Source organism: Colossoma macropomum, unplaced genomic scaffold (assembly GCF_904425465.1).
Source record: "Colossoma macropomum unplaced genomic scaffold, Colossoma_macropomum, whole genome shotgun sequence".
In the NCBI taxonomy this organism is placed as follows: Eukaryota; Metazoa; Chordata; class Actinopteri; order Characiformes; family Serrasalmidae; genus Colossoma; species Colossoma macropomum.
The window spans coordinates 2471498-2499458 of NW_023495280.1; the positions used below are offsets into that span (position 1 = coordinate 2471498).

The 27961-nt window shown below is 37.3% G+C and overlaps 1 protein-coding gene across 1 annotated transcript; it reads right to left on the reverse strand.

The window, feature by feature from the left end:
* Window positions 1-1056: 1056 nt before the first annotated feature.
* On the reverse strand, window positions 1057-27961 carry il1rl1 (interleukin 1 receptor-like 1). The gene is made up of 11 exons (XM_036561848.1): window positions 27559-27961; window positions 18614-18686; window positions 16038-16284; window positions 15237-15399; window positions 7392-7542; window positions 7229-7297; window positions 7010-7133; window positions 3430-3563; window positions 3196-3333; window positions 2054-2218; window positions 1057-1421 (listed from the first exon to the last, which is right to left on the reverse strand). The coding sequence occupies exons 2-11, from the start codon at window positions 18684-18686 to the stop codon at window positions 1057-1059; spliced, it is 1629 nt and encodes a 542-aa protein (XP_036417741.1). The 5' UTR covers window positions 27559-27961.

The following is a 27961-nucleotide window of genomic DNA, read 5'->3' on the forward strand; positions in this document are numbered from 1 at the left end:
CTCCGGGCAAAAGAGGAGAGGGACCATCTAGCTCATCAATACACCGTTCAAAAGCCAGCATCCGTGATGGTGTGGGGCATGGCATGGGTGACTTGCACATCTGTGAAGGCACCATTAATGCTGAACGATATATACAGGTTTTGGAGCAACATTTGCTGCCACCTAACACATTTTTTTCAGGGAAGGCCTTGCTGATTTAAGCAAAATGATGCCAAACTATATTCTGCATGTATTACATCAACATGACTCTGCAGTAAAAGAGTCTGGGTGCTAAATTAACCTGCCTGCAGTCTAGACCTGTGACTCATTAAAAACATTTGGCAAATTATGAAACGAAAGGTGACCCCAAACTGTTGAACAGCTGAAATTCTGTGCCAACCATGAATGGGAAAACATTTCAGTTTCAAACCTGCAGCAATTGGTCTCCTCAGTTCCCAAAGATTTTGCACAGTGTCCCATCTGTTTTGGAAACTGGGTTGTGCAACAGAATTGTCTGTTAACCTAACAAACTAAAAAGTAAGCAGAACTTTTAAAAGTAGAGTACTGCCAGCTCAGTGGATACCATTTATAATGATTGGGGTTTTTGAGTTTACCTTGCTTGCTGCAGAAGTGTCAATCCCTGAAAATTAGAACATATTTATAATTAAATGTTAAGTTATTAAAAGCTTGAATCTGTTAAGTAGCTTTACTTTTTTTTAAGGCAGTAAGTTTAGATGATTTTTGAAGTCAACTAATTTATGTTTACAGTGTACAGTGGAAAAGGCTTCACGTATGTAAAATGCACAGATAAACCTGTATTCTTCATTTGCTGTGTATGTTACTGTGTATGTTACATGAATGCTGCTTAAAATCTCTTAAGAGAGAGGAACCCATCCTCCTCTGGTCAACACCAGATAGCAGAACAGTGACACAAACAAGAGCCATACGTGTAATAATGAACAAAGAAATAAAGTGAGCCTAATCATCAGACAGAAAAGATTGTGAATGAGAATTAAATCCATGACTAAGGTGAATGCATCTTCAGCACCATGTATCAGAATATTGTTGAAAGTGGAATTAGAGAGAACCCAGATTTGGACCGCACTGCTGTGCAGGGATGACAGGCATCATGTAGCGGACCTGCTTCCAGAAGTGAGAGCTGGGGGAAGCTGCTTGGCGACTCCCCTCGTTCCATTTTAGCGGCGGGCTCTTCTGCAGGAGATGCTGCAGACCCAGGGGCAAGTGAGAGTAATCCTTAATTTCTCCGAGCTGGATCAGAATCATGCTTGTTTCTTGCTGAACCAGCACCCGATGTAACCCCACCTGCCAGTCGTAACCCTGTGCTGGGGTCATAAGATCTTGTTCTTGGCTGAACCCTGGAGTTAGCACCACTATCAGCCTTCGGCTGAGCTGCATTCTCATTTCAGTGAGCTCAATGCAGTCTGCTGACAGAACACAAATGAAAGTCAATGAGCACAGTTTCACTGTTCTGCTGTTTTATTAACCAAACTGAGTATATATGGACCATTCTACTGAATTAGTTTAAACTGCAGCCCCACAGTAAAGAAAATGAAAGAAAGAAAGAAAAACTATTATTGGAGATAGAAATAAGCTAAATATAAGATCATTATTTATAGGGTACTTTCTATTGGGAGTTGTCTGTACCCCTTAAACCCTAACTTTTCACTTGTGTAAAAATATGTATGCATAAAAAAGGTGAAGTATGATGGAGATTATGTAAATTACATTTTATTCACAAGAATTTGTACTGGAGCCAGTCATTTTGGCTCATATGTTTTTTGAGTTCAAACCTCTAGTGCACATAAAACATTCTAAGCTGTCTTTTGGCTTTAAAAGTAACTTCAAATTTCTGTATGTGCACTCACAGCATTAGCACAAGACAGTAGATGCAAGTACCGTTTATTTACAGTGTTGATCATTGGACCATTTAACAGATTCTCCTGTTGGGCTGTGTAAGTCATTGTTAGTTAGATATGCATTTACGCAATTGATGTTATACCTTATATATTTATATATATGTACACACACACATATATATGGATTTATACTCCACCTTCTCCAGGCAGGTCGTCTCTGCCGTGGATGTAGAGTTTAAAGCCACAGTGGTTTTCCAGGATGGCTGGGAGAACACTGTTGATGAAATGAGCTAACTTCTTTTTCATTTTCTCATCGACATTGTCCTTCTGGTAGATCACATATGCATCGTATATTTTTCCATCTGAATTGCGGAAACATAGATGTCACTTAAAGGGCCTTATAAAATTCAGGAGTTTACTCTGAACTGTTAACTTGGCACCCCAACAACAAAGAACTCCATTTGTCCACTGGCACTTTGCAATGATTCCTAAACTGTTGTTAAGCCAGGCAAAGACACATCAGCCTTTTATTTCAATTATTCAAGCATTCTATCACAGCTGATACAATGTGAGTGTATGCTGCTGCACTAATGAATGACTCAGGCTGACAGTGAACAAGGGTCTGATCACACAGAGAAGCGTTACTGACTCTATGACAGTCAGACACAAAGTCACTTTATAAGTTCAACCATGGCAAATTCCCACCAGCAATACACTCTGTAATTCACAACCACTTCTCTAACACAGGTGGATTCACATGGATACACATGGCTTCACAAGCGAAGGCAAAAAAAGTCAAAAGTCTGTCTTTGCTGACTTTACTCTCTTTGACTGAATAGAATAGCGAGGTATAACCATTGTTGCAGTGATTTTATTTGTAAGGCTGCAGAGAGACTGTATTGTCCTACCATATACATCACCATCTGGTTATAGCATCAGTGCTCAGTGTTAGCAGCAATGATCAGTTTCTCAGCATGTTTACTCAGTACTCGGTGAGCAGTGTGTTATTTCTTAATTTGAAATTGTCTGTTGACTAGAGATTGCACATAGCATTTTTGTACAGCAAGAGTATATAAATTGTATGCTTTGTCCGTGCACAACGGTACAACCAGAAGACTGTCTAATACTGAAAAATATGTACTCGGTCTGAAAAAAATTGCAAAAATTGTATCGTAAAGAAAAATTGTATTGATGCATCCCTAATTCCCACTGCTTAGTTCAGGTGTTCTGGGGAGCAAACATATGGACTACCTGAAAATACTGAACTGTATGTGTAGAACCTTTGACTTAAATGACCCCATTCTCTATAATAATCTAAATAGACCTAAAATTTCTTTACCATTTCTTTTGTTCTGTACAAGTCCTAAGCCTCTGAAAAACAAGGCCAGATCCATGGCATACCACTTTGTTGTACCAGCAGCCAGCAAAATAATCAAAAAGATGCACAAAAACATCACAACCAATGGGAGCACTGATTCTGAAAAATGAAGATTAATAAAAGTTTATTATCACTTATAACACTGTATGGCAAATTCATTTCAATCCTAAAAATGATCAGAAGTAACAAACCTACCCCTGGATTTGAGAGTAATGATTACATACATCCATTTATATGGGCTTATAGCTTTGCAGTGAAACTCAGACTGAAGGTCCATCTCAGAAACCTTATGGATAGTGAGGAATGAATGAAATGTTTCTGTTTCCTTCCTGAAAAATAAAAGCAAAGTATTGTAACTAGCAGCTGCTATGGGGTTATGATAGCAAGAATAATCTGCTGTAGAATATTGGTTGAAACCAGGGACAGTGACTTTGACCTTAAAGAGTAACAGTTCAGCTGTCCGATTACTTTGCATTAGTGGCAAAGATGCAGTGGCTGGCTTTACATGACTTAGAGGAATCTTGTGCTAGCCTTCACCTTCCCAGCACTTTTTTTGTTATTAGGGAGACCTAACCAATGGGTGGAATTGGACATGACCAAAGTTAGACATGACCAATTGGAGAATTTGTGGCCAGAATTATATAAACAGGTTCATCGTTAACAGGCCTGCTTTAGTAGAAAACACCAGTCAAGTGTACTTTGTAAAAGTAGTGATGGCTGAATACTGAATACACTGTCCTAATTATGTTCAGTAATGTATTCCATTACAATAAATAAAAAGGTAACACATTCAGAATACATTTAGAATCCATTTACAGCACATTTTGGTAAGGCATGTGGGAATTTTTTTTTAATTCATACTGTTCCTTGCTGTTACTGGTTGGCACCTTAGTGTTTCATTACATGAAGATCTGGCCATGCCAACCACTAAGAGCAAGGAACAGAGATAAAAATTCACTTATCATTTAAGTTCTGAAAACTTTTTTTCTCTCACCATCTGCTTTAGTCCACTGTGTAACAGTGAGTGCATATACATGCACTCAATAATCTGATCATGATTCGATTTTTGCAGTTATCTGATTATTCAAATGTTCATGCTAACAGCATACTCCAAATTCTGAGATTGGAGTAAGGTCTACAAATCCGCTTAAGAAATCCATTAAAAAGAGCTGGATTTTAGCTCAGTAATCAGATTTCTCAGGGCATGTAAACTCTTACCCGGATTTCGGATGTCTCAGTCTGCACACGTGCGAAACAGACAGCGATACCGGATATAAGCAAGCAGCGTTGCCACGAGATGGCAGTAAAACACTTTTGGAGCGTCGCTGAAACCAACTACATGGTTGATGAAATGAAGAATTTAAATTCTCTGCATCTTCTAGATGATGTATCTTCATAGTTTCAGGTAAAGTGGCGCGATGTGTTTTGAAAAAAACGCTGTGGCATGAAGTTTGAGTTTTACATTATGTTTACATCACGTCTTCTTCTGAGTTTATTGGCTGGTTGCAAAGCAGAAATCTGATTATTGCCTGACTCATGTGGACCTGGAGTTTTCCATTATCTGATTACTCAAGTGCATGTAAAGGCGTTGATCAGATTAGTGACAAAATCAGATTTTCTGCAATTATCAGATTATCAAGTGCATGTAAACACACTTATTGATGCAAAACGTATCACATGCAAACATGTCCACTACTGAGGACATTATTAGTTTAATAATCCCTCAAAAGAGTTTATGAACACTGAGATTAGTAACTTATCAACACATTGTTTTATCAGTCTGCTCAGGCTTTAGCAGAGCTCAGCAACACTGAGATTAATAACTGATCATCCAATTGATTTATTAGTCTGCTCAGGCTTTAGCAGAGCTCAGCAACACTGAGATTAATAACTGATCATCCAATTGATTTATTAGTCTGCTCAGGCTTTAGCGAAGCTCAGCAATACTGATATTAATTTCTAATCACATTGATCTATCAGTCTAATCAGGCTTTAACAGAAACTTCAGTGTTTGTAAAAAAGCTGTTAAGTAAAGTCCACTTTACTTAAAGTTTGTCTAACTAATATGCTTGCTGCATGCAGTGATTCTAAAATACAACCCCATTTCCAAGTTGGGACGCTATGCAAAATGTAAATAAAAATAAAATGCAATGATGTGCAAATCATTTAAACCCTATGTTTCATTGAAGATAGTACTAAGACAACATATCAAAGAAACATCTGAGAAATTGTATTTTTTGAAAAATATTTGCCTATTTTGAATTTGATGCCATCAATCTGTTCCAAAAAGGTTGGGATGGGAGCAACAAAAGCCTGGTAAAGTTGTGTAATGCTAAAAAAAAAAAACACCTGATGTTTAATTGGCAACAGGTCAGTGACATGATTGGGTATAAAAAGAGCATCTCAGAGAGGCTGAGTCTTTCAGTAGTCAAGATGGGGAGAGTTTACCAGTCTGTGAAAGACTGCACGAGCAAATAGTGCAACAATTCAAGAATAAGGTTTCTCAGCATAAAATAGCAAAGTTCTGCTTTTCATCATCTACAGTGCTTAATCATTAAAAGATTCAGAGAATCTGGAGAATTCTGTATGCAAGGGACAATGCTGAAAAACAGTATTTGCTGGCTGTGATCTTTGGGCCATCACGCAGCACTGCACTAAAAACAGACATAATTCTGTAGTGGAAATCACTGCATGGACCACTTCTGAAAACCACTGTCTGTGAAAACAGTTTGTCACTGCACCCACAAATGGAAGTTAAAACTTTAAAACGCAAATAAAAAAATCACATATAAACAGGATCCAGAAACGCCATCACCTTCTATGGGCCTGAGCTCATTTAAAATGGACCGAGGGGAAGTGGTTCTGTGGTCCGACAAATCAACATCTGAAATTCTTTTTGGAAATCATGGACACTGTGTCCTCCAGGCTAAAGACCACTCAGCTTGTTATCATTACACAGTTCAAAAGCTAGTATTAATGATATAGGAGTGCTTTAGTGCACGACAAGGATGATGTGCACATCTGTGAAGGCACCATTAATGCTGAACGATATATACATGTTTTGGCAACATATGCTGCCATCCAGATGATGTCTTTTTCAGGGAAGGCCTTGATTATTTGAGCAAGACAATGTCAAACCATATTCTGCATGTTTTATAATAACAGTGCTCTGTATATAAAGAGTCTGGGTGCTAAACTGACCTGCCTGCAGTCCTGTCACCATTGAAAACATTTGGAGGGTTATGAAATGAAAAATATGACAAAGAAGACCCTGAACTGTTGAGCAGCTGAAATCCTATATCAAACTGAATGGGAAAACATTTCACTTTCGAAAGTACAGCGATTGGTCTCCTCAGTCCCCAAACGCTTACAGAGTACTGTTAAAAGAAGAGGTGACATTTCAACATTTGATATGTTGTCTTTGTAGTATTTTCCTTTAAAATATGGTTTTCATGATTTGCATATCATTGCATCCCTATATTTGTTTACATTCCGCACATCGTCCCAACTTTTTTGGAAATGGAGTTGTAGAATCACTGGTGGTGTTTCTTTTGAAGAGACTGTTAGGGGGACTGTAGCCTTTGCTAATGGTTATTTTTAAATCTGTTTTGTATTGGAATTCAACAGTAAAACTGATCAGCTAGTAAAGAAGAACCAATCAAGAAAGATCTGCTAAAGAGCAACCAAGAGCTCAAGAGGCATCTTATAAAGAATGGAAAACCCTGACCTTTTAGGCATGACTACATATAATATGATTCACTACCCATTGTTTTACCTTTCATAAACTGTATACCCCTCCGCTCCATCCAGCTGGGTGTTGTTCCTGAGCCATAAAACCGAGCACTGATCTCTCACGTTGAAGCCAAAGAATGCAGAGCAATTCAGTTCCACCTTAGAACCTGTAAGAAGCAGAATGAGCTTGAGTTGTGTCTTACTACAACTTCATATTTTTATTTAACTTGTTTCATATGTTCATTTTGACTCAGAGTCTCACCCAGATCTACGAACTCTACAGACATGTTATTTGGATACAGAATCGTTGTAGGAAAATTTGTTGAAGGTTCTGTAAACAAGTTTAAAATGCAGAAGGTTAAAATTCACAGACAGTGCAATCAGATATACAGTCTGTGGTGCTTTAGTTTGGGTGCATAGAATACCTGTGATGTGCAGTTGGCGGGATCCACTGGTGTTGTATTTTATGCCATTATGCTCCCAAGTACACAAACAGGTGTAGATGCCCTCATCTTTTTTTGAAAAATTAGAAATACGCAAATGTTCCTCAGATCTCCCAGGGATCAGATGGAGGTCCTCCAAAAGAAAACAACATATTAAAGAAACAACAAACAGGCATTACTTATCCTACAATCAGTGATATTTCCTGTGGGAAAAATACTGTAAAATAAGTGAAGTTTGGGAGAAAGACCATGCCTGAACACCCTCTCGCCACCCTGTTTCCTTCCTATACTGAATACAGTCTACTGAAGATAGTTAATGACAACAGATTACAGTATACTACTGCAGTATACTGAAGACAGTCAATGACAACAGATTAGTAATGTAGTGGACATTTAGGAATGTTCTGGATAAGTGGTGAAGAAGATCTCCATATGCTCCACCAAGGCACCATCATTGACTATGGCTACATTCATTAATCACCTTTAAACTTGAGTCCTAGATAGTGTTCCTTTAGTTAGCCTTCTATTGTGACATTATCCATACACAGTGCCTATCTCTAGTTTAATTTGCCTACTGCAAACAATTCAGATGAATTTTTGATGTCTCTTTTGCTAATGCAGTGACTGCTAAATACGACAAACAGGACACATTCAACCCGCATGTTTTAAACAAGGCTAAGTGTGCAGATTTCTTTGTGAAAAAAGCACAAAAAGTTTGAGATGACTTTGTGACAAGGTGCATAAATAGTCCATGCGCCACCCTGGGAGCTGCTCCTAATCATTGTTTGCACTTGCAGCTTGTTTCTCTGCTCATTCCTGGACTACCTATTTTGAGACTCTTTTGCAAAGTCTTACACTTTCCCATGCATCTGTTGCTGTGCCAGTCTCCTTGTTTAGTTGTATATCTTGTTTGTCATCCCTTATGAAAAAGCAATATACTTTGACACAATATTAGTGTACTTAAACTATATACAGGATGCTCCAAGTAGATTTTGTTATTTTCTACTTCACTTTTTACCTACTGAATCTATATTTTAGTGTACTTTCAAAAGGGTCATTCTACAGAAACGTCCATTTTGTGTCCCTAGTGTTTAGAGATATATTACACTTAAAAAACATATTAGGGTTACAATTTATTTATATTTTAAAATAAAGCAGTAAGTTATTTTAACAATTACACCTTCTTCAGCCATGAATTTAGCAATCTTGTTTTTTTAATCAATTATTAAAAATTATATTTATATAATATTTGCAATTTAACTACATTAATCTATACATGACTATGGAATATATAAATTAAATGACATAAAGAAAGCAAATGGCAAATAAATATTTTAAAATATATAAAGAAAGTTGATGTCCCCAGGAGTTGTGTCACTGGTGTTACCGCATAGCAAAAAATCTCTTATTTTGAAATAAAAATCACACTGATGACATCACTTGACTTCCTTTTACCTATTTTCTGAAGATCTATGAAAAAAGCACATGGTAAATCCACTGTGTTTTGCAGTTATCAGAAATTTTCTCATTTAGCTCATGATATCATATGAAGCTTATATGTAACACCAATGAGGATTGGTAACACCAGTGACACCTATGGATAGATAGAAAAGTGGACGTTTCTATAGAATGACCCAAAAAGTATACTTCACTTTGGTGTACAAATTTGGCACTTTTTGTGCTTTTTTCTGCACACTTAGGCTTGTTTAAAACATGCGGGTTGAATGTGTCCTGTTTGTCATATTTAGCAGTCACTGCATTAGCAAAAGAGACATCAAAAATTCATCTGAATTGTTTGCAGTAGGCAAATTTTTATGATTAAACTATACTTTTGCAGAGTGTGGAGAAACGTGTTATTGCGGTATTAAAAATGTACTTCAATGAAGTATGCATGAAAAGCATATGTAGCCAGGTGATAATTAGATCCTATCAGTTTCACCTACATTAATCTAGAAGCAAGAAAAATAGGTTCCTGTGCCTTTAAGACCTCATGGGGGTGCTATTTCACAGAGCACAGACAGAGCGAGTGCATTCAAAGAAACCAGAAGAAGCTGGTTAGAGCTGCGGTACGCTAGCTGTGGGAGGAAAGGTGAAAATATTTGAATTATATTCCTGTAAACAATAAAATAATTTTAAACAATAAAATTTCTTTGTTTGTTTCAGTTGGCCATTATACTTTTGTGATGGTGAGCTGAATTCCCCTCACTACATCAAATCTTTGAAATCCTGATAGAAAATACACGGACCCAATAGCTTATAAGTTCCCCGGGCTACAATTTTTGGTACCAGGAGTGGGGTCCCTTCAATTATTAAAGAGGAATTTTCAGTTTTTGGTTTATGCAAATATTAAATTCGGTACATAATACAGTAGTGGTAAAGAGCAGGTTGTAGAGCCCTGAGACACGGAAGACGAGTCAGATGCCCAGCAGTTGTCGTGGTGGCGCTACAGGACCACGTCAGTACTCCAGAGGGCGACGCTGAGATACTGAGACCTAGAGACCTTGTTCCACTGTGATCATTGTGTCAGCTGCTGCTGGTGGACTTTTTATCCTTTGACAAGTTTGTGGTAGGGACTGAAAAGACTGTACTACTGTATCTCAGTCAGGTGATGCACAACCAGAACCAAACCTCCAAGAACAAATCAGAGAGTTGCCTGCTAAGCATGAGGAAGCTGTGGCAACTATAGCTACACTCAGTAACAGATCCTATGTTTATGTTCCATGAGAAAGACACATTGCTCCTTTCAGTGGTGAGTTTGAAAAAGATGGCAGGCATATTGATGACTTTATTGAAGAAGTTGAACGTGTACTTCGTGCTAGAAATCTGTCTGATCAAGACCAATACGATTTTGTTATGTCACTTTTAAGAGGCCCAGCTTTAGAAGAAGCACGGATGCGTGGTCATTCTGATGAAAGTAATGTTAGTGACTTGTTTGCATACCTCAGAGATGCTTTTCACAACAAACGCAGTACACCTCAGTTGTTGCATAGCGTCTACAACTGTAGGCAACAAGAGGGGGAGGGCATGAGGGAGTTTTCACACGCTTTGGCACAGGCCCTTAGCTTGTTATTGAAATGTTCTCCTGATTTCTTAATTGATGAGAAATTAGTGCTGAGGGACCAGTTCGTAGAAGGGGTTAGAGATCCTTCTCTTAGGAGAGAGCTCTGCAAATATGTTAGAAATCACCTGAATCATCTTTGATTGATGTGAGGGAAGAAGCTCAGTTGTGGTTTCTAGAAGAATCTTCTGCAAAAGCCAAAACAGTTAAACTGAAAGGTAGTAGCAGTGGCCTAGCACAGTGCTCAGCTCTCAAGGTGCATGAACCACTGCCTGTCACCCTAGAAGATGTGGTAAAAGTGGTTGTAGAGCAAAGCCATGCCGTAAGTGAATTAACTCAAGCAGTAAAGGATCTTACAGTACAGAGGTTTACAGAGGGTGAAAGTAGTACTGTCACCAAGCCTAAAGTAAAACCAAAGTACACAGAAGATGGACAGCCAATCTGTTTCAGGTGTGAGACTCCAGGGCATATAGCCAAACACTGTCCACAAAAACCAGGTTCCAGAAAGGTACCACCAACCTCTACTAGCTCACAGGGAAACGAGACCCCCTGGTTGTTGTGAGTCGGGCAATTTGGGGGAGCCCTATAGACTCAGATAATGTACAGTCTTCTCGTGACCACTTGCTACAGTGTGCCATAGGAACATGTCCAATAGTTGAGCTTGAGATTGGTGGTGTATAGACCCCTTGCTTACTGGATACAGGTAACCAAGTGAGCACTATTACTGAGCAGTTCTTCAGAAAGCACCTGTCTGGAGAAGATGATGATATGTTTCTCACAGCTGGTTGGCTTAAGTTGACAGCCGCTAACGGCCTACCTCGGATATCTAGAGCTGGAGGTTAAGGCCATGGGTCTGAGGATGCCTGATTGTGGTTTCTTGATAGTCAAGGATCCTCGTGACACTGAACAGTCGGTTCCATGTATCATTGGTATGAACATTATCAGCCAATGCAGACAACTGGTGCATGCAGAATTTGATACTACCTTAGGAGGAAAGTTGGATTCAGACTGGAGAAGTGTTTTCCATAAAATGCAGAAGTGTGAGATTGATCGGAAAGAGGTTGACCGAGTAGCAGGAAAAAACATGGAACACATTCACACAGGATCGTTGGTGACCCTCCTAGTGAAGAGAGCATCAAAGAGTGCAGGTAACAGTCAACGAATGCAGCTCGAACCGCTTAGTGTGCAACTACCAGGAGGTCTTATAGTTGTTCCCACGCTCGTTGGTTCTAGTGACTGCACATTTCCAGTACAGATATTAAATTTCTCACTGGAGGATGTTTGGCTCTCCCCTCGTACTCGGCTGGGTATCTTGTCAAGAGTAGAATGCGTGGATAATGAACCACAGTGTGCAGTGAAGTTTCAAAGGATTTTAGCTGACATTGAACAGATCATGCTTGATGTGGGTGAAGGGCCTAGTAACTGTGAACTGCAATCTATTCTGGACAAACTTGACATTGGTGGCAGTGCTGTTTAGCAGACCCACTTGCGAGCATTACTGTCTAAGTACTCTGATATCTTTGCAGTAGAGGATGAAGACTTTGGCTACACTGACAAAGTTAAGCATGAAGTACATCTAGTCGATGACAAGCCAGTTACACAGCCTTACCGCTGGGTTCCGCCGAATCAGTACCGGGAAGTGCAAGAACACATTTCCAAGCTGTTAAGGAAAGGTGAGCAGCAGTGCCTATGCATACCCCATAGTGCTGGTCCAGAAATGAGACGGCAGTATAAGGTTGTGTGTTGATTACCGGAAATTAAATCATAAGACCAAAAAGGATGCTTTCCCTCTACCACACATCGATGAAAGTTTTGATGCCCTGCGTGGAGCGCAGTACTTTTCAACCCTAGACTTCGCCAGTGGCTACCATCAGGTAGCAGTAGAGGAAAGTGACAGACACAAGACTGCCTTTGCAACACCGTTTGGTCTATTCCCTGGGATCAGAATCAGATTCAGAGGACTCAGAAGTTGGTGTTATATTTATGGACAGCAGGCCCCAGGGGTTGATGCCATGTCAAGACCCAGCCACTTAAAAATGCATACCCAGATGAGGAAGTTTGAAACTGATAATGGACAAGGAGTGCAAAATTTTGCCCCTGCTCCTGTTAGTAGGACTTCAGAAACGGTAGGGGCCTCTGAAGAGGAGAAGGAGATGCCGATGCCAGTGGTAAATACTCCAAAACCTGTTCTGGATGCTCCTGTAGCTGCACCCCATAAAAGTAGGAGAGTGAATGCGGGACAGCACTCGAATTTGCACCATGAGCCCAAGTCAGTCCTAGATACAGCTACCTGTAGCCAGGTGATAATTAGATCCTATCAGTTTCACCTACATTAATCTAGAAGCAAGAAAAATAGGTTCCTGTGCCTTCAAGACCTCACAGGGGCACTATTTCACAGAGCACAGACAGAGCGAGTGAAGAAACCAGAAGAAGCTGGTTAGAGCTGCGGTACGCTAGCTGTGGGAGGAAAGGTGAAAATATTCTAATTATATTCCTGTAAACAATAAAATATGCTTCATTAGTTCAAGTTATTCGTGTGCATGGAGACTTTCTCAGCAGTTGAGCAGGTCAGTTTGCCTATATAAACCGTGTTAGCTGTTAAAAGCTATAAGGCAGCTCCTTAATAGAGTTTTATGTTCAGTTTATTGGTAATGTAATAGGAATGCAAAATATTGTACTATTGTCAGTTATGGTGGTGAATATTTCCATTCTGTTTATATAGTTACCGTGAATGAGAAAAGCTAAACTGGTCTAGGTGGTCTAAGCTATATGTGTTTTGGTGTTGCGCACACAAGCAAAGTGAGTATTGCTTTTTCTGAGAAAAAAGAAGAATTAAAGTAAATGTGGTATATTGATGATTTTGTACAAAACAAAAGTGGTGCGGTTTTAATGTTGTGCTTATTTTTACAACACCCACTACCGTATTATTTGTACTGTACATACTTTTGTTATTTTGCATAATTGTTTTCTTTGTGCTGTATACGTATGAGGCTGTGGTGGACCGGAAAAGTATTTAAGCCCGGTCCACTGAAATTTGTATTTTTATTTTTTTTTTTTATTTCTTTGTTTGTTTCAGTTGGCCGTTATACTTTTGTGACGGTGAGCTGAATTCCTCTCACTACATCAAATCTTTGAAATCCTGATAGAGAATAAACGGACCCAATAGCTTATAAGTTGTCGTTCCGTGTGTGTTTTCCCGTTTTATCATTTTTGTTTTGAAACAGTGCTTCATCAAATTATGCTTACGGAGAACTGTGTTTTTGTGCTTAAACTATACATTCACAAAAACGCTTTAATAAAGTATACTTGAAAAAGACAAATTTTGCTTACAATGAACTATGCTTATCTTATGCTAAAACTACACTTTCACAAAGTATTTCTAAACAATATGTATTATTTATGTGTTAAATCTATACTTCAACTAAGTGTGCTTTAAGCAATCCTCACAATGAAATATTCTGTACTAGCAATATGATATTATTAGTGATAAATATAAAGTCTGGCCATGTTGAATTTATAAATATAAAATACAAGTACACTTCAAAGCAGCTTAAAAATGATCTTCCTTGTGCTAATTTAATGGTAATTGTATGAGACAATTTTTACATCAAATGTAGATCTAACAGTATAAAAAAAACATCACGTCATATCAATGGGATGTCAGGGTGCACTTACATCAAAGAGAATTCCTGTGTAATGTGTTGTTATTCAATGTAATACATTTTACACTACCTGAAAATTATAACATGACTCCTATTTGGAAAGGTATACTTAAGTAGTGCTTAAACAGTTATATAAGTTATGTTATATCTAAATTATCTAAATGTATGTTAAAAGTGTTCTAAAATTGTTTTGTAGTACTATCCATGTGCTCTTATTTCACATAATCAGTATATCAATTTATATATTCCTAGTATATTCCTCATATATAATTAATATATTCTCAAATATAGTACAATCAAGTATTTTTGCAGAACTATTTTTCTGCATACTCATACTACAGTGTGCTCAAACACATGCTTAGCATACCAACCTAGCATACACTGTAATAAACTCTGCCCTTCAATAAGTGCACATTCATGATTATGCCCCTCCAGGGGAGAACATGTGATATGGGGTCATATAGGTGCCCTCATAGCAGGATAAACTTGACATTCCCTACATGTGCCTTTCTGTTACAAAAAAAAAAATCATGAAGTGCCCTCTTAGATGCCCTTCCAAGTGAAAAACATGATGAAGTGCCCCTGCAATGGAGAAAAAAAATCCCAGAGCAGAAAATGAGATGCAGTACCCTACAACACACCCTCTAGTGCAAGCTTTGACCGTGTTAAGGCTTTTTTGTTCCTGTGAACCAAAGCTGATTCAAGTCAAGTGAATTTCATCTACTGATCAGAGGATTTTGTCATTGTTAGCAATCAGAGTTGTGCCAGCTTAAGTGCACACTGTCATTAAAGCAAAGAAGGGACAAACAAAAATGCTGAAATTTATATTAAAATTTAAAGATTCTACTGTTCACTCAGATTGTCATGTTGATGATGTCATTTGCAATGAAAACAAGGTTATATATTTAAAATAAATGCAAAATAGAAGCATTTTCCCCAGTGCTCTTAGACTTTTGGATCCCACTGTATGTGATACAGTCTATAAACTGATCAGTATAGACATTACAAAGTTATGTTTGTGACAGAATATCAGAAAACATAGTTCCAAAGCAATAAATAGAACCAAATGTTAAAGTGAGGCAGAAACAGCTTTTCTCTTTAATCTACCTTGTACCAGATAAGAGTTTTGTCTTGGTTTTCACACACTGGGCATGAAATCCACACATTGGCTGGCTCCTCTGATGAGTTTGAATATAGCTGATCAGTGTGGAACTCCTCAGAAACCTCAATGTATGTTTCAAATTCATTACAGTTCTCCTCTGTCTCCCACCTGCAAGACACACCACACTTACAACATACAGCACTGCGGAGACACAGCTTTCTTTTTACAATTTAACCACTCCTTTATATTGGACGTCTTAGTCACTCATTAAAAAAAACTACAAAGAAATACTGTAAACTGGCCAAAAAGGGCCTACACAATGGATTTAAGTTGTGAATCCATTTAGACTTATGGTCTACCTTTCATTGTTGCATTCAGAAATGAATAAATCACAGATTTGATAGAAATGTAGGAATATTTCACAATATCTAAATTTGGCAAAAAATTCAAAGATAAAATGTTGCACAATTAGACCAAAAAAAAGGCACCCTCCTCTAAAGGCATGTATTACTACAAAATAAAATATAATTTTAGTGTTTGTTTCCAGGTAAAAATCTCTGCTTGGTTCAGTCATTCGGTAAAAGCTAAACTTAATATTTAGGCTGCAGTTTAGAATCTGAAGGGACAAACTTTAACAATGTATAACTTAAAATGTAATTGGAGCACAAATTTGAAAGTTTACATGGTTTCATCAATCAAAATAAACTTGACTGGATAGGGCCCAGGTGTGTTGGCGTGGAATGACCCACAGGTGTGTACATGCGGGCTAAACATTTTGTATGCACATATAAACTGTGAATAATGACCAGCGTGTAATGTAAAGGCCTGTGTCATTCACGGTCAGAGGCAGGATATACAGATCTGGGCCATGATGATGGACTCGTGCACTCTCGTCTGTTGTGATCTTCTGGATTCCGTCACTTCCATTTTTGAACCAAGATATCATTGTGTGATTTGTTTCTTGGCTGCAGTCATTATTTGCACACGGACAGTGCAGTGCTTCTCCTTGTATGACACTGATGTTGTCTCTTTCTGGATGTTTGTAACACTGAACTGGAAAAAAAAAAAAACAGCAGCTCTACCCACAGCATCTCATTTCTTAAAATGAGTCAAGAGATTTGTGCAGTTACTGTCATTATAAGAGTCACTAATTAAACTGGGATTTTTAGAGACAAGGGAATCCTATTTTGTCTACTGCAAATTCAAAATTACCCTGAAAAGTGAGAAGTGAGTTTAAACAACGGTTTACATTTGTTTTTATCAGCGAGGCAAATTTTCATCTTTTTTGCTTTGAGGATAAACAAATTTGGCCTCATTAACCCCTTAAAATCCCAGTTTATTACATACTAAGGCTTATTGTTCAGTAACTAGAGGGCCTTCAGTGCAAACTGGTTGAGCTCTTCTTAGGTTATAGAAGTGTAGAATAAACCTTTGGGTCTGCCGGTGACTTTGTGTAAGCTTATATGTACACAAAGACAAACTTGAATCAAGCCAAACCAAGTTGTAATGTAGAAGCTGAAATATTTCTACACATATAAAAAGGGTTTAATATCTAATTTGAATGTCAGCAACAAAATCAATGATAATGTAAACTCTGACAGGTCTGAGAACACATACCATTTAATTTATTTAGTGATTTTAATTTATTCAGTAGCCATTCTTTCATCTAATGCTTACATCTTTACTGGAATGCCCCACGTATTTGAGCACTGCCCCCACTGACCTGCAGGGCAGTTTTTGTACCAGGCAAAGGAAGATAGTACGTGTTGATGTTAAATAGCCTATTCTCAAATATATATACATTTTAAAATAGCTGTTGATTTTGATTGTAGTGATTATTATCAGTCATTTCAATGCAGCTCCACCCCCAGTCATGGTTATAATGTGCTATTCCATGTGGCTACGTGATTAGAAACTGGGTAAAGACAGACTGGCATAAAAGACAATAAAGTGAAAATTTACGTTTCTTCTTTGGTGTGGTTTTCTGGGTGTTGAGATGGAAAATCTAATAAAGTCATCAAAGTGCAGCAGAGAAACACAAAAATATGGCAGGAGGCAAAAGTTTTGTTGCTTCACTCCCAAAGCTAACTTTGGTTTTACTTGCACAGGCTCAGGCTCAACATTACATAATGCTAGTGTTAGTTTAGATAGCTATTGTTATTACTGGATTCAGATCTGGTGACTAGGAAGAAAAAACACTGAAAAACTCATGTTCATGAAAACCATTTTTGTCTTTGACATGATGCATTTTTGTGGCCATGAAGGGATGCACGTGGTCAGCAATAATACTCAAATAGGCTGTGGCAAGCAATGATTGATTAGTATTAACTGGCCCAAAGTGTGCTGGACTGTTGATGCAAGGCAGGTTGGGTCCATGGGTTGGGTCTGCTGTAGCCTATTTTGAGATGCTTTTCTGCTCACCATAATTGTACAGCATGCTTATAGTCTTTCTGCTTTTCCACTCGAGTCAGTCTGGCCATTCTCCACTGATCTCTCTCATCAAACGAGGTGTTACCGTCCGCAGTACTGTCGCTCACTGGATGTTTTTCCTTTATTGCACCATTCTGAGTAAACTCTAGAGACTGTTGTGTGTGAAAATCCCAGGAGATCAGCAGTTATAGAAATACTCAAACCATCCCGTCTGGCACCAACAGTCATGCTATGGTTATCCTGATGGGTAATACATATTAATAAAAGAGTATTTCTTGTTGTTCCTGGCAGTTATGTTTATGTAATTCTTCCGGTAATGTGTTTCATGAAAAATTTAATTATTCATATGAATGCATAATTTTGGCTGCTATAGTCCACTGCTCCTTCCATAATCCCCCTGCCCTTTCATGACCTTAGTCAAAATTTGCCACATCCCAATAACAATAGTGTATGAAGTGAGTAGCTGTGATTTTCAGCTTATCGCTCAAGAATATGTCCACTTCTCTCAGTTCAATCATCCCTCAAAAGAGCTTACAAACACTCAGATTAATACCTGGCTCATCGCAGTTATTTATCAGTCTACTCTTCTTCTTTAGAGTAAGTTTTTACATGCTTTGTGCTTATTTTAAAATAATTAATAAACAATCACTGATGGTGTTGCTCTGAAATATGGCATTTTTTATTCACTGGGTATATACTCTAAAAGTATGCTAAAAAATGTAAAAGTAACTGTGTTCTACATACTGCCTTTACAAAATGTAACTTGGACAGAATTCAGATACTTCATTTCTGTATTCTGAATACATATTTCCAATACTTGTATTCAGTTACATGCCAACTCTGTGCATGAATGAGTATAGGTGTTCCTAATAAAGTGCTTGGTGAGTGTATATATGGTTGCATAACTCCTAACATGCAAGTAATTAGTTCAAATACCTCAGACAAACCTCACCTGTGGAATCTTTGTATGTAGAGGTCATGACAAGTTTAGTCAAGAAGAAGAAGATGATACATAGCTCTGTCATCTGCAAAATAGAGATAAAAAGTAAGCTTTGAACTCAGTTTTGTGTGCTCTGAACTTCTCACATTTTAAAGCATTTGTAAAATCTATTCACTGTCTATAGTATGAGTGTTGCAGCGCTCAGAAAGATGCTGAAATTGAGAGTTGAAAGCCAGTAGATAACAGCAACAAACAGGAAGCGTTTCTTAGAAAGTTATCAGCTACTGCATTATCAGTCATGATATTTAAACTAAAATGCCATGTGAAAGAACACTGTACATTTTTGACTGTGTAAGCACAGAAGATGTGACCAGGATTAAAATGATTTATCCCAGCTCCAGTTTTTAAGTAGGACTGGCAACAAACAACCTACACTCTTAGGTTATATATAGAAGCATGAACACTCAAAAGAACTATTTTGATGCTTAAAGGTTTCTTTGCATAGTGAAATGGTTCTTCAGATTGATGGAGAATGTGTTGTATATGGTTCTATATAGAACCTTTTTAAAAAAGGTTCTACAAAGCACCAAAATTGATTTGTTTTTGATTTGCCCTATGGTTTGTGTAAACTCACTATTGCTCATTTGCTTCTTCATTTGTCTGAACAGCTTGTTACTGAGAACTCTACAGCCAGCCATCCGTCCTGCTAACTATTTTTTAAGCATTTTAAAATTAAACTTTATCTCCTCTGCAGACCAGTTTCTGGCTCCTGACATGTTATGATGCAAATGTACAAGTGCAGAACCTACAATGATTATCTAAACTCTCAGTCAAGGTTTAGTTAACGCTCTGGACTAATGCAAAATGGAAAGCAATGGATTGACATTAATTATTGATTAAATATTGAATTTAAAATTTAATGGTGATTAGCTTGGCATACTGGGTGATATGGATGCACATCTCTCAGTCAATAAAATCCAAAAAGTATTCAGCCAAGCTGAAACCGCTTATAATTCTGGATCGCGGGGGTGTGCTGGAGCCTATCCCAGCAGCCACTGGGCAGAAGGCAGGATACATCCTAGACAGGTCGCAAGTCCATCGCAGAAGGAGTAAATATTGATTGATAAATATTGTTTGGTTGTACATCATTCTGTTTTGTACAGGTCTACTTATTCTTAGACTGACAGATGGAACAAACTGTTTTAAATGAAGGAGGATTGTAGTGGGAGCCCAGGGATGTCAGGTGTGACTGTGTGGCAATGGCAAATTGTTTACATTGCTCAAGGTCATGTAGGCCTGTTTGTAGAATCTTGCTTAGGGTGCCAGGGAAGTCAGGACTGTTTCTGCATAGGACCGAATGCTTCTGAGCACAGAGAGTAGCTGTCCTAGTGGCATTTGCACATGGACATGGTCCACACGGAATGCTTACAAATGAGCTCAACACAGTTTTCTCAACACAGCTACTCATGCTTAGGGCCGCAGAACCGATTCAGTGGGATACCGGAACACATAGCTATTTGCTGATTGGTTCTACTTTTATGTTGGTATTTTGTGCTGCAGCATCTTGCCCAAACTGTAAAACATGGTTGTAAACTAAATGAAAGCAGTGCACAGTGTTCAATAAATATCAAACCATTGTTCTAGCAACAACTGCTAAATATTAAACGCTATGTTAAATGTTCATCTACACAGATGCAAGTTTAGATAGTAATGACTGAATTCTGAGGAAGCAAAGTGGAGCAGCTGGTGTTAGAGGAATAGAAAACCAAAAAACATATCTAGTGGCCTACAGATCCAAACATTACAGTACATACTGTCTGCTCTGCTGTTACAAGTGTAGCCAATAAAAACTCACTTTTGAGAGAGCAGAGTCAAGTGACTGGTGTTGAAAGTGACAGAAAGCCGAAATCAAACCTGTCCTGTGGTGTTTTGACCTGTAGCCTACTGGGCTATGCTAACGCCTAGTAATGTTAGTTAGCAAGCTAAAGGTTCCACCCACTGCAGTACAGGCTCTGTTCCAACTAACTGAGCTTCAAAAACACTCATTTAAATGTTAAAGATTTTAAAAGCACCAAATAGAATGACTGGTGTTGGACAAAAAAATATTAACTTAATACTTAAAATCTAAGAATTAAACCTTTTCACAGTATAACCAATATAAATATAAATAGGGATGTACAAATAAAAACGTTGCAGTAGTGGCTTTTTAGTGACTATTCAGGTCTGCAGCAAACAGCTGAACCGGTCCAGTAGAAACCTGTGGGTCTCGGTCCATTTCGAACCATACCCTGTTCAGTTTACTGCTGATGGAAACATGCTCTGTGATCAAACAAGGGAATTTATCAGCTCACTTTCCTTCTCTTCTAGCAGCGTGCTGGTGCCGTACAGTCAGCATCTCGACTATGTTAAGCACTGAATCTTTAGACACTGAGCACAAGCTGCTGTTAAAAACAGTAGATGAGACATAAAATAATAGCGTTTGATTGCAACTCATGGATCATGGAACGTATATTTCGTCGAGCATCAGTGACCTGAGTGGTTAAACTCAAATTGCTAAACTGTGACAAAAAAGCAGATATCAAGTAAGATTTATCATTATTGTTAATTGCAATGATGCTAATACAAAAGCTTGGTGAGTGGAGTGAGGTTTATTTCAAATTAATCACAAAAACCCTCAAAACTAGACACATCTCGAGACCAAACAATTACTTTTCTGGGAAAGGCAGTGGAGTATTTTCAGTGAAAACACGATGGACTGCAGCTCCAAATTACAATCCACATCTACCTTGTACATTTCTTTTTTCCTTTTTTCCCACTACAACCATGTTTTTTTTGTAACATATTTTATGTTTTTTAATATAACTCCAAATTTTGCAAACCTACTGGCAACTAGAATGGCCAGTCTGATCGTTTTTTCAGGCCCTAATATTCAGGTTTTCAGTGTCAGCATTTAAGAAAAGAAAAACAAAGTTTTATTTTTTAAAAAGCTGATTTTATTTTTCCTGTGGGCAGCTATGCTTTGTAATTATACACAGGTGGGCCTTAGGGTGGAAAAGGTTAACAACCCCTGCTGTAGTATATAGCCTGTTAGCCGTCGCTGTGTGTAGTTTTCTTCAGCGTTCTCTGGTTCTGAATTAGCAGCACAGCAGATGCAAAAAGAAACTGTAACCGGTTAATGCTAAGCATCTGTCTTTCCATGACCTTCAACCAAGACTTGCTTTCAAAAACAGGATGTTACCAGCTGAAACTCAATTTGTAATTGTGATTGTAATTAACCCATTGTAATTGGATTAAAAATAAAAGTGGAGAGAATAATAAACAAATGTTCAATAACAACTTTCATAACATATAACAAATCAAATTTAAATTTAGATGAAAAAAAGAGGAAAAACGTTTTGACATACTGTACAATTAGAGGCTAAATAATAACAATGACTAATGCAAGCTATGTTTGTAATTGGCTCATTTTTTCTTGTTTTTTCTTTTTTTAAAAGAAGCCAAATGACTCATCGATACATTTCACATGACTAATTACAGCCTGACTATCTAAATCTGGTTTAATCGCAGTCTGAGTACCTAAACCTAGATTAATCACAGTCTGAGTATTGAAACCTGGATTAATCAGTCTAAGTATCTAAACCTAGATTCATCAAAATTTGAGTATTTAAACCTGAATTAATCAATGTCTGAGTATCTAAACCTGGATTAATCACAGTTTGAGTATCTAAACCTGGATTAATCACTGCCTTAGTATCTAATTCTGGATTAATCACAGTCTGAGTATCTAAACCTGGATTAGTCACAGCCTGAATATCTAAACCTGGATTAGTCACAGACAAAGTATCTAAACCTGGGTTAATCACAGTCTTAGCAGATCTGGATAAATCACAGTCTGAAAATCTAAACCTTGATTAATCACGGTCTAAGTATCTAATCCCTGATTATTCATAGTCTGAGTATCTAAACCAGTATAAAATAACTAGTTTATATAAAATGGACAAAATTTAATGAAAGCACATTTTTATTGAAAAATCATGAAATTCAATTCCAAATAAATTGCACTGAAATGTTTTTATTTTGTTCCATCAACAATTGAACTTTATGTTGAAGTTACAAACTCTGTGCATACTGAATCTACTCAATTTGATTGAATAGAAATGTGTGGCAAAATTGAATAGGTCACAGAATAATTTATTTTTAGTGAACTTGAACTGAACTATGAAAATGATTTCCAAACAACTAAACGGCTTTCTTTCAAAATAAGGCCATTTCCATCTGGAATCTCTAAAGTTCATTGAACTTGATTCACTAGTGGTAATTTAACTTATGCGGTTCCACTTTATCTCTCTAGAGTTGGTTTACTTGTGGTCACTGTTGAGAACCACACATAGCACTAGAGAATGCACAGCTAATGATAACAAGACTAAACTATAAATCAAAACAAAAAATATGATCATACATCCGATGGGAAGATAGAAAAGAAATGGTAAGTTAAACAAAAGGGAAAGACACACTTAACAGGCAAATAAGTGGAGCCAAAAGCCCAAGCCTGGATTATTTTATGGGATCTTTGGGTGCGTGCTTAGGGGCCTAAGCCACTAAGGGGGCCCATGCAAGCAACATAAATATGATTAATAATATTTATTCATGTTACAATTTTGGGTGACAGCCCTCTGCTTATAAGTCTGATTTAGATCAGCACTTTGCTGGTGGATAATCCAGTTCAGATATTTTGTGCTAACTGGAAAACAAACTTTGAGTAAACATTGAGTAAATGCGCTTGCTAACTGTTAGCCAAAACTGGAAATACAGAGTAAAAGACGTGGGTGAAAGCACTGAGCAAAAAATAAAAAAGAAAAAGAGGACAGGGAGACACTGCTATTGCCATCAATAAAAAAGTTTTTCGCACAACAACCAAATGAAGCAGATACTATCCATGTGCAGGCTAACACAACACCACTAGCTAGCATTATCAATGCAAGCAGTACCATTAACAGCAGTTCTTGCAGCCTGCAACCTCCAGCAGCTCACAGTCTACATGGTTTGATACTGTCTTTATGGGATAAAATCAACTAGTAAGCTTGCACAGTCCTTGGTTCATCACACAATGAAAACTTTCTCAGCATTTTGGAACTTATCTCTCACTTCAGTCCTTTCCTAGCCAAGCAAATAAATAAGTAGCACAAAAATGCAGGGGCAGCACATCATATCTTTAATTCAACAGATGGGTGAGAAAGTGAAGGTTGTAATAGCTGCAGAGTTACAAAAGGCAAAATATTTTTGGTTATAGTAGTCTCTACTCCTGATATGTCACACTGATCAGCTTACCTTAATTTTTAGATTTGTCAGCTAAGAGGCGGAAATAGTTAAACACTTTATTGGCTTTGAGTCGACTGAGAATCAGGAGAAAGCCTTGCCAGTGCAAAACTGGACACTCTGGAGATGTCATTTATTTTTTGATTTTGGGACTGTGTCTTAAGCCAATTTAAAGTGACAGGCAATTCACTACAAAATACTGATATATTCTTCTTAAATCATTACGTTAATATGTTGCATCCCTTCATGACCCATTTGAACATTTTGTATGCCAGCCACTCCAGATGAATCAACACAGCATAAAGTAACCCTAAAAGGGTGTTAAAGATTCAAGGTAGAGACATTCAATGTTATGACTGACAAGTTATTCAGCTGTTTAGATCACAAAATGGATACATACAAGAATATTAATAATAAGTTTTGGGTTTTACTTAACATGGATATGAAAGATGACTGATGTTCTTAATGAGCTGAGGCACTCTGCTTATAAGTCTGATTTAGATCAGCACTTTGCTGGTGGATAATCCAGTTCAGATATTTTGTGCAGACTGAGCAGGATAAGTCTCCCCAACAGCTGCTGCAGTTACTGCTGAAACATGGACTGCAGTCAACTGTTCTCATGTCTTTTTAACCCTATGAAATTTTTTGACACTGACATTTTGTAACAAACTGTGAAGGAAATCAATCATTCTTACAGATGACAAGGATAAAACCTAATGCCAAAATTAATCACAAAGCAAACACACCAGTACGTTGTCACTAATGGCTATTGAATCTGAGCTTATCAGAGACATTGATGACGTTGTGACTAAATGTGCTAAAAGGAAAGCCAGGAAAAAGGTAACATATTTGGTCATAATTTTTCTGATTAGCACAATGCAGATGTGTAAGAGGTGTGGATTATTTGGTAGAACACCTAACTGTTAGACTTACAGACTGAAATGAAATGTTCCACATAGCTTTCGTGTAACAAAGTTGGCTTGGAAAAGCCAAAATACTGTTCTGGGTAATCTTATTATCTATTATCAAGTGATTTGGAAAAGCCAACTTAATGTTCTTTGTAATCTTCTTATTATTCTACAATAAAATTTTGTAAACTTTTCAGGGTCTACAGTTTTTGATGTACAATCACCAAATTTTGCATAAACGTTCCTCATATACGTGAATAGGTCACTTGTGCTTTTTGGTCAGACAGTTGTCATAAAACGATCATTCAAAGACAAAAAAAATTTCCCATTGGAAATGAATGGCAGAATATTCAGACTTCAAACTAACTGCCACAGGTGATGTCACAATGCACATCTCTCACACAGCCTAATCCAAAGCATAACAAGCGGTTGTAATTCAAGTGGTTTAAGGTAGCAGGAAATTTAAAGTAGCTGTGGATTCAAGGTATCTGTATATTTTAGGTATAAGCAAATTTAAGGTGGCAGTGTATTTAAGTTAACAGTGAATTTTAGGTAGCAGTGGATTTAAGGTTCAAGTGATTTAAGGTAGCAGGAAACTTAAGGTAACAGTGAATTTAAGATAACAGAAGGTTAATCAGTGATTTAAAGTAGCAGAAATTTTAAGGTAGCAGTGAATTCAAGATATCTGTTAACTTTAGGTATTAGCAGATGTAACATTCAAATGTTTTAAGGTATCAGTGGATTTAAGGTACCAGTACATTTAAGGTAGCAGTGGCTTTAAGGTTGCTGAATTAAAGGTAGTGGAAGATTTAAGGTAGTAGTGTATATAAGGTACCAGAGAATTTAACTTAGCAGTGGATTTAAGGTAACAGAAGATTTAGGATACCAGTGCATTAAAAGTAGCAGTGTATTAAAGGTATCAATGAATGTAAGGTAACAGTGGTTTTAAGGAGGCAGTAAATTTAAGCTAGCACTGCAATCTTTTTCAAGCCAACTTAAAGTATGTTCATGAACTTTCCCTTTCTAGTGTTATATCTATTACTTTATAAAAAAATACCCACACCACTAAAAATAGCCCACAACGCATTTGTGCCCAGGGGCCTAGAATTTGATGATCAGGGCCTACAAAAGCCAATAAAATCTTGTCTCTTGTGCAAATCACTCCAGCTGCCATTGGTAACAGATGAAATTTCAATGTTGACATTATGTATAGAATATACATAATGTCAACATTGACATAGAACATAGAATAAATCAAAAACTTTCAAAATAGTTTAGTAATGTGGGATTTATCCTACTTTAATACAACAGATGTGACTTTCTGGGTACATGTCTCATGACCAAACACAATTCATTCTTTTTTGTTTGAATTAATTGACTGTTTTAATGATTGGCTGACTTAATGTTAATTTGAATATTTACATTCTTTTAGCACTAATTCTTTAAAGGGGAATTCCACCACCATTTTTTCACATTTTAAAACCATTGAGACATAAACAGAGTCATTCAGAGTGATGTGATGTGAAATGCTTCATTCTAGAGAAACTTTTCAAGTCAGAATTGTTCAGTCATGGTGATAGAAACCAGACATCCACCTCTAAAAGCTTCCTCACAGAAAGTTATTGCATGAAATGGTTATGAATACGCTGAGTCTGAGTCTCTACAACCATACATTTCACACCAAATCTCTCTGAATAACACTGCTTACAACTCATTCAATTCTTCAGAAATGCAAGCAGAATAGTATTCTCCTTTAAGTACCATTTTAAAATTCGGCCAATTTAGTTGATGTCAACTTGATTTGTTTTTTTACACATACAAGACCCAGTTGTGAGTTTTTGGATGTAGTAAGATAACAAAGGCATGCAGGTTGCCTTCAAACATTGTTAAAACATTAAATTAGCAGCAATTGCTTGAAATGTATCCATGAAATGCAGGTTCTGTTTACTTACTATGTGAACTCAAAACTCACTTTTGAAACACTTTACAGAATGTTGATTAACTAATGTTAAGTAAAAGCATTGGTTAGCATGAACAACACATGAAGTTCTACATTAGTAGTGGTTAGCTCACATTAACTGCATCAGTTAATATTGTTTTCATATTAAGTATTGTCTAACAGGAACTAATGTATTTGTAAATATGAGATTAACAACAGTTAGCTAACTTTATTTTGTGGTGGTGTCTTGTCTAATGGAAAGGCAGAAATTGTTAAACCTGAAGGAGCTATTAACAGGACAGTGTTGACTAACATCAAGTAGTGCATTTCTAACGTGAACACTGCATATGGTACACTATTTATAACGTTTAAGTAAACAAGTAACACAAGTATTCATTAAAATAACATTAGTTAATTAGTTAACATCAACAAAATGTGAAAACAACATTGCAGTTAATATTAGCTCACCATTATTAATGTAGCGCATAAATAATAAAGCTAACCATTATTAATGTAGTGCTTCATGTGTTGTTTGTCAACAAATGCATTACTTAATATTAGTTAGTCAACACACTGTAAAGTGTTACTCTTACTTTTTAAAGTTAAAACATTAAATAAATCAGTTGTTACAATTCATATTTACTCTAATATTTTTAGAACAAAACTTGCAAAAATAAAGTTTGTTATCAGAGTGAACTTTAGATGTTCACTTTAATGCTGATTTCATGTGCCACTCACATATGACACATTAAACGTTTGCGATATGTGTTTCTGTAAAAGTTGTGTTTGCTCACCTTTTCGGTGCAGTGTTCCTCTGCAGTGAAGGCTCAGAACACACTTCAGTGGACTGAATATGCTTTATATCTCTCTCTTTCTCATGCACACACAGATGCTGAAGTGTGTGTGCTCTGATGAGAGATAAAAGCAACACACACACACACACACTTGTTTTACTGTCCTTAAGGGGTTTATTATCATGTATTACTATCACTCAGCAGCACCACAAGGACACCTAAACCTGAGCTTCACCTCAGTCTTGTTCCCTGAAAAGAAAACTTTCAGACTTTCAAATAAACCTGCCCTCTGTGTAAATAAAAAAGTCCTGTCACATGTCCCCTAAGCATCACAGGTTCTTTTTGTCCCCACAGAAGCACACAGACTAACACAGACTCACATGACAGATGTCAGATATCCTCC

What these genes read in the sequence shown, in the direction of transcription:
- il1rl1 (XM_036561848.1), bottom strand. Translation starts at nt 18,686, where the DNA reads ATGACAGAGCTATGTATCATCTTCTTCTTCTTGACTAAACTTGTCATG. An exon ending in TACATACAAAGATTCCACAG is followed by an intron (nt 16,285 to 18,613) that starts GTGAGGTTTGTC and finishes TTTTTTTTCCAG; the next exon opens with TTCAGTGTTACAAACATCCA. An exon ending in TGTAGAGTTCGTAGATCTGG is followed by an intron (nt 7,134 to 7,228) that starts GTGAGACTCTGA and finishes TGCTTCTTACAG; the next exon opens with GTTCTAAGGTGGAACTGAAT.